At 47.7% G+C, this 15,470-nt stretch overlaps 2 protein-coding genes across 3 annotated transcripts; both read right to left on the reverse strand.

Moving 5' to 3' along the window:
• Positions 1 to 4,595: 4,595 nt before the first annotated feature.
• On the reverse strand, positions 4,596 to 6,245 carry LOC147006532 (uncharacterized). The gene is made up of 2 exons (XM_085868635.1): positions 5,577 to 6,245; positions 4,596 to 5,275 (listed from the first exon to the last, which is right to left on the reverse strand). The coding sequence occupies exons 1-2, from the start codon at positions 6,006 to 6,008 to the stop codon at positions 5,219 to 5,221; spliced, it is 489 nt and encodes a 162-aa protein (XP_085724761.1). The 5' UTR covers positions 6,009 to 6,245; the 3' UTR covers positions 4,596 to 5,218.
• Positions 6,246 to 9,059: 2,814 nt separating this feature from the next.
• Positions 9,060 to 14,045, reverse strand: LOC147006533 (induced myeloid leukemia cell differentiation protein Mcl-1-like). 2 transcript variants are annotated; one of them, XM_085868628.1, is made up of 4 exons: positions 13,601 to 14,045; positions 13,311 to 13,525; positions 9,615 to 9,764; positions 9,060 to 9,166 (listed from the first exon to the last, which is right to left on the reverse strand). In XM_085868628.1, the coding sequence occupies exons 1-4, from the start codon at positions 13,845 to 13,847 to the stop codon at positions 9,089 to 9,091; spliced, it is 690 nt and encodes a 229-aa protein (XP_085724754.1). In that variant the 5' UTR covers positions 13,848 to 14,045; the 3' UTR covers positions 9,060 to 9,088. The 2 variants fall into 2 exon arrangements, with proteins under 2 accessions (XP_085724754.1, XP_085724753.1); XM_085868627.1 differs by having other exon boundaries at positions 13,311 to 14,038.
• Between the last annotated feature and the right edge of the window lie 1,425 nt (positions 14,046 to 15,470).

Genomic DNA, 15,470 nt, shown 5'->3' on the forward strand with positions numbered 1-15,470 from the left:
CTTGGTGTGAGGGGAGAGAAGCGAGGGGAGGACAGCTGGCGCTTGATTGGTGGATGCGCGGTGTGACGCGGCGAGAGAGGAGGAACGCCCCTCTTCGAGACCTTTCTCGAAGCGCCTCGAAGCGGGGTGGAGCAAAGAACGGGCGGATCAACAGGGCGGAGCTCCGAGGATATAAAAGTCAGAGACGGGCGAAGCAGTTTTGTAGATGCTCTTGCTTGGTGGATGCTCTTGCTCAGTGGATATACTTGCTTCGTGGTTGCTCTCGTCTTCCGGCTCGCTCGTCCTGTTGGCCGCTGGCCGGGTCTTTTGTGGGGCAGTTGCAAGACCCTGCTGGCGGGAAGGAGCGTCCGCCATTCCCCTCTCCCGACTTCGGGCATCCACGTTCCCCCCCCCCCTATCCACGCTGGGATAGCGCCGAACACTCGGTCCGTGGCGTCGAGTGGCCAACACGTGCAGGCGCGAGGCACGCCGGAGAGGCCTCGCCTACCACACTCGGACACGGCGTCGCGGCCAGGCGGGACCACGTCGACGGACGTCGGAGAGGGACTCGACACGCTCATGGAAGTTGCGACTTCCATTTCTTTTGGGTTCTGTGTAAACGTGTGTGTGTGGCGCCAGTCTGGTGAAGTAAAATTATATGTGTTCTGTGTGGTAAATCATATTCGGTTTTTTGTAGCTCTGCATCGTTCCTTGCTTGTGTTTCTTTACGGTGATTGTAAATACGTGTATTGCTTTTATTGTCTCCCTGTGACTGTAATATACGTGCCTTCCGTGCTTCCGTATTAAATGTGCTTGTCCGATTGTTCCCCGTTTCGCTGCGTCCTTTCCTTCGTTTGAATCTCCATCTTGCTTCACGTCAGGAGTTCGAAGTGGGCTTAATACGCCCGATAAGTAATGGGAACCGTCGAGGCCGACGATAACACCACTCGGTTATCCCGACAGTAAGGAACGGACCGCTTAAGCGGCCCGTGTCCGGAGTCGACCTGCGGCGAGGTGCGATCGCCCGGTTTACCATCCTCGTGGGTACTTAGCTAGGTCGAGTTTGGCGAACAACCCTATCCCACGCCGGTGGCCGATTGGCACGATCGTGGTGAGGACGAAAGGCCCACCCATGACTAGCTCCCGGCGTTAGTCCGAGAGGGTCACGACAGAATTGTCCGTCCGGTGGGCGACGTGCCGCGATTCGAGTCACGTGGCCGATCGCACGCCGGCGGGCGCGAATTCGCAACAATATCTTGCAAAAACTTAGTTTTGGCAAGATAAAAAACTTACCAAGTAACAGATCTTGCAAAAACTTCGTTTTCGCAAGATAATAAAACCTCGTTTCAAGTACACGGCCCCGGCCAGGATGTGGCAAGCATCCTCCCTTGGGCAAAGGAGCAATATTTAGCGGGATGGGTTTAGCTTTGACCGGCCTCATCGAGGCATGAGCCATCCTCCATGGGACCCGTGGACGAGTTAGTGGGAAAGTAGATTTTGATTTAGAATGGATTTGGGAGACATGGACGGACATGGAATGTGTAGTGGGGACGTAGCATTGCTACCGAGATTAAATGGAACATGCATTAGAATAAGGGATGAAGAGGAGCACGAGCTAGTTCGGGGGACGGAGTTGTTAGAGTGTGGAGTGCATTCAAAAAAAAGTGAAAGAAGCATGTTGAGTGAATGTGGGTCAGCGGGCCGGAGTGTGTGAGTGAAGTGAATGTGGAATGCATGAATGTGAATGTGGAAGTGAATGTGGAATGCGAATGAATGATTGGGGGAGGAGTGAATCCCACCCAAAGTATCCCGGGGTCAGTGTAATGTTAGTTAGTGGGTTAGTTAAATTTACCAAAAGGAGGTCGTTCTGCGTTGGTGGTGTATGAAGGCACGAAACCCATTTGGAGGGGTGCAAGAGTTCATTGACCGAATGGGAGCGTGGCTGTTGTAATGAGCGAAATGAGTGGAAGGCACCGCAGGCACCGGACGAGTCGGCCAGAGTGGGCCAAGGGTCCAAGGACCAGGATAGTGTAGTGGGCATGGGCGACCCTCGGACAGGGACACGGAGCACCAAAATGCCACGTGGGCATGGAGGGGGGGCAATGCCAGGAAGGGCAACCCCCCCCCCCCGCTTTCAGAGAGCAGGTAGGCTCGGAGACAGCCTCAGGGCCCAGGGGTGCCATAGTTAGAGTCCAGCAGGAGCGTGGCTCACTTGCCAAGTGAGCTACGCTGCCCAGCCATGAAATTGTGCAAGGGCACGAGTGAAAATTTGTGGGCAGGGCCCAAATTAATAATGGACACCAACACAGGCGACGGGAATCATGGTTATTAGAACCTACAGTTTAAAGAGCCAGGCGTATGGAAAAGCCCCGGGGTAGTTTAAAGTTAATAAATGCCGGGATAGTAAGGAAATGTACCCCTTCGCTCTCCGTAGGCCTCTGGACCCACCTTGGTAAGATGGCTGAATTATGTAGGAGGCTATTCTGGGGCTTCATTGGGCCTCGAGACAGGACGCTCGTCTCTCCCTTAGTCTCCTCCAAAAAAAGGAAGTTAGGGGTTGGGAGTAGATGGACAGGATAGGTGAGCCGGATAAAGATGATAACGGGGGTTAGGGAGACGAAATTATAGAGAAAAATAAATAAAATAAAATAAAAAGGGCTTAAATTTTGTTGTTTCATTGTTGCAAATTAAGGGAGTGGGTATGGAAAAAGACAGGCAAAGGCGATAGGTTGGGGGGAGACGGTAGGTTATGTCCGAGCCCGTTTTCGGAGCAGCCGGCACCACTGCACTCCTTCCAGAACCTCACGGGACCAGACCAGAGGCTGGCCAAGCCATATGCCAACCTGTGTTTGTGCTTCATTTGCTGGTCCGCATTTGCCATGTCTCTTTGCCTGCCTTTTGCTTTGACCCCATGCCTGTTGCCCTTATTTGCATTTGCCCCTGTGTCAACCACTCCACCATGTGCGCCAGGATCATCCAGCAAATGTTTTGCAAGGACTGCCCTGCAGGCAGCCCCATCATTCATCATTTCGTGTGTTTGCATCATCTCCATTTCCATCCAGTTCATTCAAAGGAGCCAGGAACTGCATTGAGCAGCCGGCTACCTCCCTGTTCTTGCATAAAGGCCACTTCAAATGGCCTGTGGGACGGCGCATGGCCTACCGTGTTAGGGTGAGTTGCCTCCAGCAGCTGGGGTATGAAAGGAACAAAGAAGAAGGTTCACTGAAAGGAACACCCAAGGGGGACCTTTTGAGCAGGCCCTGAGGACGACTGACCTTCAGCTGCTGTGCACTCACCCACATAAAATGACTTGACTTGCTGTGCTTCTTTCCCACAGATAACAGGTCCTGGGCCATGGTTAATGTGAATAGTTAAAACTGAAAATAAATTGTAACCCACCTGTTGTTTGTCTTAGCGTCAGCAATGTATTGAAGTTGTCTGTGTGAGTCTGATAGTTTAGTCACGTCGTGCACGAGGTAATTTATTTTTAGGACATGTCTGAAAAAAATGTCGCACTCAGGGATCCGTAGGTAAATCGTACGAGGGGAAAACTTACACATGCTGGTCACATGCAAATCTGATGACTCGGGACGAGTCTGTAAAAAGGGGAGGGGGTAGTGTTGCGAATTTGGAAGCTTACTGCACACAACAGCCAGGTCCTATAGATCAGCTATGTTGGTATGTGTTCCTCGTTAGGTTCCCGTCCTATGTTTAATGGGTGATTAATTGTACGTGCGCTGAGTTATTTTGAAAGATAGGATTTAAATTACCAACAACCACAACAATGACACCTGCCCTCACTTCCTTCCACCATCATCCACCGGCACTATTACACACGTGCGTGTCAGCACGTACGTGGGCGGAGTACAGTGTGCTTGGCGGGGTTTCTATAGAGGTTGGTGTGCTGGCTTCACCCCAAATATGGGCACAAGCGTTGCGCTCTGGCTTCGGCCCAAATATGGGCACAAGCTTTGCGCTCTGGCTTCGCCCCAAATATAGGCAAAAGCGTTTCGTTCTGGCTTGGCTCCAAATATGGGCAGAGAGCGTTCTCTCTGCCCAATGAGGGAGTGCGAGCAGGGGATAAGAGAAGCGCGCGTGGGCCAAACGAGAGTTTTGTTGAGAGTTGTCTTCTGGTCTTGAGAGAGTTGAGTTTTGAGAATTATCTGCTGGCCTTCGGACGTCTGGTGGTCTTCTGAAGCCAGTCGTCGCCTTCCTGGGGTCCCGCCAACAGAGCGTCTTCTCTTGTGGCCTGTGCGCCTGCGAGACTGTCCCACGAGGATCCCCTGCCTGGGCTTGGAGCGGCATTGCGTGGTGGGTTTGAGTCCTGCTCCACCGGATCGTCGAAGACCGCACAAGGTGGGAAGGTCCAAGAATAGGCAAGCAGGTGAGAGCGGCACTGCCCTGTCTGGTGGGTGGTGTGGTTGGATGTGGAGAAGGCACAGTTTTTTCCGTCGCACTTGGAGTGTTTTAAGAGAAAGGAAAATTTTTTAAATTTTTACAAGGGTTGGTTAATCTGCCTGTAGCATCCTCTATTCAAGAATCGGGACACCTTGGCCGTTCCAAGATACCCGCCACCTTGTGCTGCATTCGAACAAAGAAGACGACACATCTTTCAATGCTCTATCTCATTGAGTTTATTTCAACTGGATCAGGGTAAAGCTTCTTTGTCACACGTACATACTACATTCTTCTCTCCACTCTTCCCGAATGCACGCTTCTGATCAATGGAGAGTGGCATTGGAAATGAACAAAGGAAAGAATCAAACTGTGTCTTGCAGCCATGGAAATGTAATCAGCTGTTATTCTTCAATGGTGGATGGTGGAGTAACAGACGGTGTGAGACGTCGTTCATCCTTCATCTTCTGCCTTATCTTTACTCTTCAACGGCAATAGCCCAAAATAAACACCACTGGTACTCCATTATTTCAACCATCATGACTTCTAACATGACAACTACCAACTTATAACTACCACAACTCACATTACGACAACCGCTTGTACGAACATTACTTTTACCACCACGAAAACTCCCACTCCTACGAACATTACAACCACCATCACTTTTACTAACATTACCACTACCACTATTGCAAACATAACGTGTTCGGGAGTTAAATCTTCCACGTGGTACTCGAGCATCACATTACCTCAAAGTATCTCAATGATGATTCTGGAGGATGTGATATCCCACAAACCAAACAATGGAGGCCTGGATTCCAAACAAGACCGCAGCACAGACTCATTGGGTCATCAAGGAAGGCAGAGATCTTGTTTTGTCCCTTCGCACAAAATCTTCCTGAGGGAAACACAGAAAACCTTCAGTCGAGGTAAACTCCCGCCATTTAACCATTACATCCACAGGACACGTTTGAGAGATACAGGTGCACGACCAAGTCTAAATGTCATCTCTGCGTGGTGGTACCCCAGCCCCGAACTCTAACCCCTCTATTGGAGGACAGTTCGGATCGAACCGTCTTTAGAATCCCCACCAACACAGTCCGGTCTATCAAACCGCTCGTGCAGAACGACTAAAGGACTAGAGCGACCCAGGCTCCCCATCTCGGTACTGGACCCACAACACCGGCTCGATGACTCACCCAACCACCTCGTTCTCGAATCCAGTCCCCAAGGAGTTTCACCACGTTTCGGCTCATTTCAAGGGACAACACCTCGGTTCGTTCATCCACCGTTCCGAACTGGTCGTCCATTCCCTGAGCGGCCATGGCCAACAGGACGATGACGATGACGATGCTTCCCCAGGTCACCTCACCACAGGACAACACCACTTCCACTACACGGGTCGCCGTTCCTGCCACCGAGCTCGCGTCACTCAAATCGTGGGGGTTCGGGAACAGTTGTCCCACAATTTTCCCAAAGGTCTCACGGTATTTTGAAAACACCTCGTCACCGATCCGGATGAGAATCGATTCTGCTTGGTTGAGGGTCTGCGGCACGTCCGGTACCACACGGTGCATCACGTAGGCCTTGATCAGCGCCGTGGTCTCTTTCATTAACAGATCGTCTTCCATGGAGAAACACTCAGAAGACCTTGTCACAGGAACACAAGCTCGAGCAGCCTCGATCGGTGAGGCTGACAAACCGTCGGGAAACTTCTTCCTCTTCACTTTCTTCGTTTCAGTGGTTGTTGTTTTATGACTGATATTTCCTTCCACGCAGTTAAATTACAATTCAACATAAATTAACACTTCACACGAACTGATTTGTATAAATCAATGAAATAATTATTATACAACAACTCTCAGAGATTTTACTCACAACAAAGAGAGACCTTGGTGGGCGGGGCTAATATTACACGCCTGATTCTTCTTCTTCAACATTATCGACTTCTTCTGTTGTTTTTTTCAGATCGTGTTTCCTTCGAAGTAAATTTATCAACATTCACTGAAAACGTAAAGCATGAAATAATTTAAATAAAATTGGTTCATATTTGGGATGGATGTTCGTTCAAAGTATTTATGTATACTCGTGCGTGCCCGTACGTGCAAAAAAAAAAAACTTTCAAACCGCCTGCCACAAACAACAACTACACAGGCCGTTCCTTCGCTCTCGCCTGCCCGTACGTGCGTGGCCGTACGTGCAAAAAAAACAACTTTCAAACAACCACACAGGCCGTTCCTTCGCTCTCGTAAATGACTGGATTGGGGCATTGTGTTTATCGATAAATGCGCATCAGAAATCGAGAAATTATTTGAATACAGTAAGTCATCACCATCCGGAAGTCCGTACGTTGTAACCCGTAATGGGGAACGCACTCTACCTTGGCTATAACTTGGGAACCACTTGTCCGATTAATTTCAAACCTTTAGAAAGGCAAACAAACAGAGCTTGCTGGAATTATAGACAGATAAAAGATAAATACTGTGGGTGCAAAACGCCAAGCAACGTGTCCTGTCTTGGTAACTAAACGGCACCCTTTCCCCATCGGCCATGCCTACGCAGCAACGTGTCTTGTCATTGGTTGATAAATAAATGGCCATAACTTGGGAACCACTTGTCCGATTAATAGCCAACGCAGTGAGCTTCATACTTAACGCGTGCACATGAGTGAATAGGAAACAACAACAACAACAACACAATACCCCGGGCTATTTGGAATCTGTGTCGTTGGCTATGACCTTTTGCTTCCGGTTGTTTTTAAACGCTGTGCGGTGTATAAACACGATTGGGTTTTATTTCTATCTTGTGAATATTACTGAACGCGTACACATGAGAGAATAGGAAACAACAAAAACAACACAATACCCTGCCAATTGTGAATCCGTGTCGTTGCCTTTGACCCTTTTGCTTCCGTTTTTGTTTTGTTTCTGGTTTTTTTTTGTTTCCGGTTTTTGTCATGGGGAATGATGCATGCCGGGAGAAAAAGGCATCGTCGGAGACATGAAATACCCAAATAATATCAGACATGGTGTATATTTCCTCCACTGATTTTAATAAAGATATCTCCCTACATCATCAAAAAATAATTTTTAATCTGGTTTACGTTATTTGATCGCTGATCCCGAATCCAGGCCGAAGTAACCGGAAATTGCGTATACAGTTGTGAACAAGTTGTAGGTAAAGTCAGAAGCGAATGTAAGAAGAATTCTACGTTCACTTCTGGTATTAATTTTTTTAGATGAGATCCTGTTCTAGGCGGTGTAGTTGTTGTTGTGAAGGTAATGTTGAGGTGATATATTTTTTTTTCAGATGAGATCCTGTTATAGGTGGTGTAGTTGTTGTTGTGAAGGTAATGTTGAGGTAATATTAATTTTTTAATATTCAAGGCGGTGTGAAGGCGGTGTGAAGCCTGTTCTGTTCAAGGCGGTGTGAAGGTAATGCCTGTTCAAGGCGGTGTGAAGGTAATGTGGAGGAAAATTTTTTTTTTTTTTGGATGAGATCTTGTTCTCGGCGGTGTAGTTGTTGTTGTGAAGGTAATGTTGAGGTAATTTTCTTTTTTCAGATGAGATCCTGTTCTCGGTGGTGTAGTTGTTGTTGTGAAGGTAATGTTGAGGTAATATTAATTTTTTAGATGAGATCCTGTTCTCGTCGGTGTTGTTGTGAACGTAATGTTGCGGTAATATTAATTTTTTTAGATGTGATCCTGTTCTTGGCGGTGTAGTTGTTGTTGTGAAGGTAATGTTGAGCAATTTTTTTTCAAATGAGATCCTGTTCTAGGCGGTGTAGTTGTTGTTGTGAAGGTAATGTTGAGGTAATATTTATTTTTGCAGATGAGATCCTGTTCTCGGCGGTGCAGTTGTCGTTGTGAAGGTAATGTTGAGGTAATATTTATTTTTTCATCGCAAAAAGACTTTAATTTGATATATTTAAGAAGCGAATGCAAGAAGAATTCTACGTTCGCTTCAAGGCTTTGCCTATTCCAAATTATCAAACCTTGAAAAGGCACATACTCATGTCCCCAGCAATATACCTGGCAAGTTTCAATTAGATCGGACCAGTGGTTGTCAAGAAACAGTGGTCACAGACACACACACACACACACACACACACACACACACACACACACACACACACACACACACACACACACACACACACACACACACACACACATTGCTGGAATTGTAGATAGATGTACAGTTAACTACTTTCTCTGCAGTGTGACGCCATTTTTTGGGGGGGGGGGGGCGAAGTACCAAAACGGCAACAAAAAACATCTTAAGGTACCAAAAAAACACCCGTTGTTTAAATTTTGTCTCCAACTTGCTAATTTTCGATCGTAAGTTATCTCGTGTTTAAAATTCACTTCCTGGTTCGGAGCATACCAGCTCACTCTGATGTTACCTCTGATGTTTATGTTACCAATGTTTATGCTCCTCATCTCCGCTGCAAGCAGGTGAGAGCGGCGCTGCCCTGTCTGGAGGGTGGTGTGGTTGGACGTGGAGACGGCACAGTTTTTTCCGTCGCACTTGAGGTGTTTTAAGATAAAGGAAAGGTGATTTAAATTTTTACAAGGGTTGGTTAACCTGCCTGTAGCATTCTCTATTCAAGAATCGGGACACGTCGGCCGTTCAGGATACCCACCACCTTGTGCTGCATACGAACAAAGAAGACGACACATCTTTCAATGGTCTATCTCAGTGAGTTTATTTCAACTGGATGAGAGTAAAGCTTCTTTGTCACTCGTACATACCACATTCTTCTCTCCACTCTTCCCGAATGCACGCTTCTGATCAATGGAGAGTGGCATTGGGAATGAACAAAGGAAATAATTAAACTGTGTCTAGCAGCCATGGCAATGTAATGAGCTGTCATTCTTCAACGGTGGATGGTGGAGCAACAGACGGTGCGAGATGTCGTTCATCCTTCATCTTCTGCCTTATCTTTACTCTTCAATGGCAATAGGCCACGATGACTACAGCTACTACAACCACCACTGGTACTCCATTACTTCCACCATCATGACTTCTAACATGACCACAACCAACATATAACTACCACAACTAACATTACGACAACCGCTTGTACGAACATTACTTTTACCACCAACAAAACTACCACTCTTACGAACATTACCACCACCATCACTATTACAAACATTACTTCCACCATCACTATTACTAACATAACGTGTTCAGGAGTTAAACCTTCCACGTGGGACTCGAGTATCAGATTACCTCAAAGTATCTCAATGATGATTCGGGAAGATGTGATAACTCACAAACCAAACAATGGAGGCCAGGATTCCAAAGAAGACCGCAGCACAGACCCATGGGGTCATCAAGGAACGCATGAGATCTTGGTTCGTACCTTCGCACAAAATCTTCCTGAGGGAAACACAGAAAGCCGTCAGTTGAGGTAAACTCCCGCCATTTAACCATTACATCCATAGGACACATTTGAGAGATACACGTGCACGACCAAGTCTAAATGTCATCGCTCCGTGGTGGCACCCCAGCCCCAAATTCTAACCCTGCTATTGTTACGAATCTGGAAACCATGCGCACTCACCATTCAGGTCCCAAAGTTAGTTATGCCGGTAAGTACGTGTGAGATAGGTCCCTTTCCTTTTTGTCTCGTGGGAGACTCGAAAACGTGCGTTGTGACGTCTTTAGTTAGGTTTATTACATCCTCATCAACAACAATTACTACGACATCCACTACAACAATGCCACGGCCCCGCACTCGACCGGTCGCCATTGCCCACGTGTTTTTGGCTGAAGGCGTGGGCGGAGCCTCCATCGCCTCAGATCGAGGCTCCGTCCCAAGGAATGGCATGGACCGTTTCTTCCAGCCAATGAGCGAAGGGCGAGCATGACACGCACGCCCCAGCCAATCGGGAGGTGACCCCGAGTCATCCGACAACCCCTCGTCCAATCAGGAGGTGAGTGGGAGGAGAAGAGACCACTCCCACCTCAGAAGGGTAGAGTGGTTGCCTGGACCAGTGTTGGGCAGACAAGGGTGCATTCTGCAGGATCGTGGCGATTGCGGTCTTGGTGGCGAGTGCGGCTTGGTCTGGGTCATGGGTTTGAGCCCCACCGTGGTGGTTTGCGTTGGAGCGCTCAAGCTGGGATCCCCGTTCCCGTCACGGACTCCGAGCTCCACAAGTGCGGGCCCGGTGAAACCGCACGAGGCGGGGAGGTACCCGAATAGGCCCCTGCCCTCAGCTCGCCTTCCCTCCGAGCTGAAAGGCCGAGATGAAGACCCGACGGGTCCCAGTTATGTGTGTGTGTGTGTGTGTGTGTGTGTGTGTGTGTGTGTGTGTGTGTGTGTGTGTGTGTGTGTGTGTGTGTGTGTGTGCGTGTGTGTGTGTGTGTGTGTGTGGCGCCAGTTTGATAAGTGGAATTGTGTAAGTGCTTTTCTTTGCTTTACATTGCCTGCATTTTATTCGTGATAACTCTGCTCTGTGTTCCCCTTCCGATTATTATTTTTAAAAATAAAACCATGTTAAATGTACCAGCTCGTTTTCTGGGCTTTCCTTCATTGGCCGAGCAAGGTGCGTATTGAGAAATAGTAAGGCCGTTCGTGCCATAGGTTGTTCATTCGGTCTGGCGCGGCTTTGGTAACTTCCGCTCGGTTACGCCAGATCTGAGTCGGTGATAGCGACTCGATTCGGACAGAGTCGGCCGAGGGTGTTGTTTTCCCTGGTAGTTGGACGACGTGGGTATTTTGGTACATTGAAATTAGGCAATGAAACCGACCCCAGACTGTCGAAATATTGGCGACCACGGTCCGTTAAGGGACCTGTGACCATTGAAGTTATCCAAGGGTTACGACCTAAATTCCGGGTGTTTGGTGGGAGACGACTCCACTGCTTCCCCTGGTGGTAGTTTATCGCCGGATCGAACAGTCCGGATCGAACAGTCTTCAGAATCCCCACCAGCACAGTCCGGTCTCTCAAACTGCTCGTGCAGATCGACTAAAAGACTAGAGCAGGGGTCTCCAACCTTTTTGGGCGGAGGGCCACAAAACCAAAGTGGTGAGGGGCGGAGGGCCGTACCCCAAAAAGGACGCTAAATTCCGAAAAAAAACCTATCGATAATTCCAGCAATCTGTGTGTGTGTGTCTGTCTGTCAATCTACGACCGCCATTTCTCGACGACCGCCGGTCCGATCTGATTGAAACTTGCCAGGAATATTGCCGGCGACCCGCGGATGTGCCTTTTCAAGGTTTGATATCAATCGGACGAGTGGTTCCCAAGTTACGGCCATTTTATTGCTTTTTTCAGTGTTGGAAAGGTGTATTTATCGCAGCTGAAGTGTCGTTCCACCTTCTCATGCCATTTTTTCCCAAATTAATAATAATAATAATCATAGCACAATAATTGGCAGTAATAAAAAGAATAACGTGATACAATGACCAATGTCTGTCAACCAATGACGACCTATATATTGTCTGTCAACCAATAATGACGAATAACGTCTGTCAACCAATGACAGGACACGGTGCTATGACGTCACAATTAATGTTTATTTATTTATTTTTGCACGATTGACGTCACAATTCTTCTTCTTCTTCGTTTGGTATGACGTCAAAATCGACGCTGGGGACCTGAATATGTGCCTCTTCAAGGTTTGATGTTAATCGGATGAGCGGTTCCCAAGTTACGGCCATTTATCTATCAACCAATGACAAGACACGGTGCTATGTCGTCACGAATGACGTCACAATTAATGTTGAATCTCTTTTTTTTGCACGATTGACGTTACAATTCTTCTTCTTCTTCGTTTGGTATGATGTCACAATCGACGCTGGGGACCTGAGTATGTGCCTATTCAATGTTTGATATTAATCGGACAAGCGGTTCCCAAGTTACGGCCATTTATCTGTCAACCAATGACAGGACACGGTGCGATGACATAACGAATGACGTCACGAATATGACATCACAATTAATGTTAATTTATTTTCCCCCACGATTGACGTCGCAATTCTTCTTCTTCTTGTTTGGTATGTTTCCCAAGGTTTAAAAACTGTCTTTTCCCAAGGTTTGAATTAATTGTTGTGTTTGGTAGACATTTGTGAATGCATTTACAGAGAGAGGGGCGAGAGAGGAGGGGAGAGAGGGGGCGAGATGGGGGGGGAGAGGAGGGCAAGAGAGGGGTGTGAGAGAGGGGCGAGAGAGGGGAGGGAGAGAGGGGGTGAGAGAGAGGGGCATCACAATTCAAGAGAGGGGGAGAGAGGAGGGGGGAGAGAGGAGGACGGGAGAGGGGGTGAGAGTGGGGGCGAGAGAGAGGGCGAGAGAGGAGGGGGAGAGAGGAGGGGCAAGACTATGGGGGAGAGAGGGGGGCCACAGAGGGCGGCGAGAGAGGGGAGGCGAGAGAGAGGGGGCGTCACAATTCTTCTTCTTCTTCGTTTGATATGATGTCACAATTGATGCAGGGGACCTGAGTATGTTTCCCAGGTGTTTCCCAAGTTATGGCCATTTATGATACGGTTGGTCTGATCTAATTGAAACAATGCCCCAATCCAGTCGTCGTTTACGAGAGCGAAGGAACGAAGCGGCACATACAGGCACGCACCTTCGGGTCTGCACTAGTATAATTAATATGCGGAAATTTAAACAAAAATTAGTGCTTAATATATTTTTCGAGCCAACGAATATGATCAATGAATAATCGTGTAAAAAACACGTGTCTAATATGAATCAAAATCATTATAAAAATTACAGAACGCTTTGATCATTGACGCTGACAAATTGGCAGCATCACGGGCCGCATTGCAATGTAAACTTAATATGGCACTGCGGGCCGCATAAATCCGTCTTAGGGGCCGCATGTGGCCCGCGGGCCGCAGATTGGAGACCCCTGGACGAAAGCAACCCAGGCTCCCTATCTCGGGACTGGACCCACAACACCGGCTCGATGACTCACCCAACCACCTTGTTCTCGAATCCAGTCCCCATGGTTCTTCACCACGTATCGGCTCATCTCAAGGGACAACACCTCGGCTCGTTCGTCCACCGTTCCAAACTGGTCGTCCATTACCTGAGCGACCGTGGCCAACAGGACGATGACGGTGACGAGGCGTTCCCAGGTCACCTCCTCATCATCGGAGAACACCACTTCCACTACACGGGTCACCGTTCCTGCCACAGAGCTCGCGTTACTCAAATCGTGGGGGTTCGGGTACAGCCGTCTCCACATTACCCAAAAGGTCTTACGGTGTTTGGAAAACATTTCGTCACCCATCCGGATGAGAATCGATCCTGCTTGGTTGAGGGTCCGCGGCTCCTCCGGTACCACACGGTGCATCACGTAGGCCTTGATCAACGCCGTGGTCTCTTTCATTAACAGATCGTCTTCCATGGTGAAACACTCAGAAGACCTTGTCACAGGAACACCAGCTCGAGCAGCCTCGATCGGTGAGGACAACAAACCGTCGGGATTCTTCCTCTTCTTCACTTTCATCTTTTCAATGGTTGTTGTTTTATGACCTGCGTTTTATATTTCCTCACACGCAGTAAAATTACAATTCAACATAAATTTACACTTCAGACGAACCAGTTTGTATAAATTGATTAAATATTTATTAAAACAACAGCTCTCAGCGATCGATCCCTCACAACAAAGCGAGGCCTCGGTGGGCGGGGCTCATATAATGCGAGTGATTCTTCTTCTTCAACTTTATTTAGACTTCTGTTGTTGTTGTTGTTGTTGTTGTTTCAGACCGTGTTTCCTTCGAAGCAAATTTATCAACAAACACTGAAAACGTAAAGCATGAAATAATTTAAATAAAATTGGTTCATATTTGGGATGTATGTTCGTTCAAAGTATTTATATATTTATATTTTAAAATCCGATTACAACCTTCTTTTCTGCCATTTTCTTGTTCAACATCGTTGCTGAACACTTGTGCACACAAAAGTGGGAGAGGGTCAGGATTACCACATGTCCGATAATTAATTCAACCTCTTGTACGTTGCACGATCGATAATTACAAAATGTATGATGTTCAGTTCTTCGAGTACCAAAGATGGCGCCGTTGACACGTCACAAACGGTTAGCGTGTGTGATCTGAACAATCCACGATTGTGTCTATTGTGACAAATTCACGTGAAGTTTTCCCCAAAACCACCTGCTGGTAGGCCTGACTCAAGTCGAGCTTTATGAAGAGTTCCCCCCCAAAAAATGTTTTGTGAACAACTCTTCAATGCAGGAATGGGATAAGTGTCTGAGGGGGCTTCAAGATTGACTGGAACCTAATGGTCTCCACATGTCCGATAGCTGCCCAACGAGAAGATTGTACAGGTTCTATGATCCCGACCTTGAGCAACCAATCCACCTCCTGATGTACCTTCCCTCTACAGAGAAGATGGTACCGTGCGGGCTTTCACAAACTTAGGAATTCCATTTGGGTCAATATCGAACTCGACATCAGTTCCTTTCAGTTTTCCCAGCTCCAAAGCAAAAAGGTCTCCATCGTCCTTGCGGAGTTTCCTCGATTGATCACTGGCATCGAGGTTGTTCACCTCCTGCCAATTCAACCGGGTTTCCCGGAGACAATCCCGTCCCAGCAGACTGGGTCCTGAACCTCTCTCCACCATTACGGTCAACTCTGTCTTCTGTCTTCTGTGTGCCATACCTTACAGTGACTTCGCATTCTCCCACAATATCCACAGGTTCACCAGTATATGTGTGCGTCGTAAGGTCTGACTGGGGCAGACTGTGGGTCTGTGTGGGTCGCCTGCCCTCCACTTCTCTTGGAACAGAGCCTGACTAATCAGTGATACCGAAGACCCTGTATCTATTTCCATCTGTACTTTGCTTCCCTGTACCTCCAACCTCACAATCTCCTTGGCTATTAGACACAACCTTGAACGGGTCGCCACTCCGACGCAGGATACCAGCAAGCTGGAACTCAATCCGCCGACCTCAGAAGGATGACAGGCTGAGTCAACCCCACCTGATATTAATTCAACACCTGAGCACTTCAGGTGCTAAATGTAATTGGCACCTCAATTATTACAAAACTCTTTAATTGGTACATCCTAATAAATTAAATGAGGCAATTCTATGTGTGTGTGTGTGTGT

This window comes from Eptatretus burgeri, unplaced genomic scaffold, assembly GCF_056783735.1.
Source record: "Eptatretus burgeri isolate ZD-2024b unplaced genomic scaffold, Ebu_testis_v1 Ebu_testis_scaffold_3168, whole genome shotgun sequence".
In the NCBI taxonomy this organism is placed as follows: domain Eukaryota; kingdom Metazoa; phylum Chordata; class Myxini; order Myxiniformes; family Myxinidae; genus Eptatretus; species Eptatretus burgeri.

What these genes read in the sequence shown, in the direction of transcription:
- LOC147006532 (XM_085868635.1), bottom strand. Translation starts at nt 6,008, where the DNA reads ATGGAAGACGATCTGTTAATGAAAGAGACCACGGCGCTGATCAAGGCC. An exon ending in TTCGAGAACGAGGTGGTTGG is followed by an intron (nt 5,276 to 5,576) that starts GTGAGTCATCGA and finishes TGTTTCCCTCAG; the next exon opens with GAAGATTTTGTGCGAAGGGA.
- LOC147006533 (XM_085868627.1), bottom strand. Translation starts at nt 13,847, where the DNA reads ATGAAAGTGAAGAAGAGGAAGAATCCCGACGGTTTGTTGTCCTCACCG. An exon ending in TTCGAGAACAAGGTGGTTGG is followed by an intron (nt 9,765 to 13,310) that starts GTGAGTCATCGA and finishes TGTTTCCCTCAG; the next exon opens with GAAGATTTTGTGCGAAGGTA. An exon ending in CATCATTGAGATACTTTGAG is followed by an intron (nt 9,167 to 9,614) that starts GTAATCTGATAC and finishes TCCATTGATCAG; the next exon opens with AAGCGTGCATTCGGGAAGAG.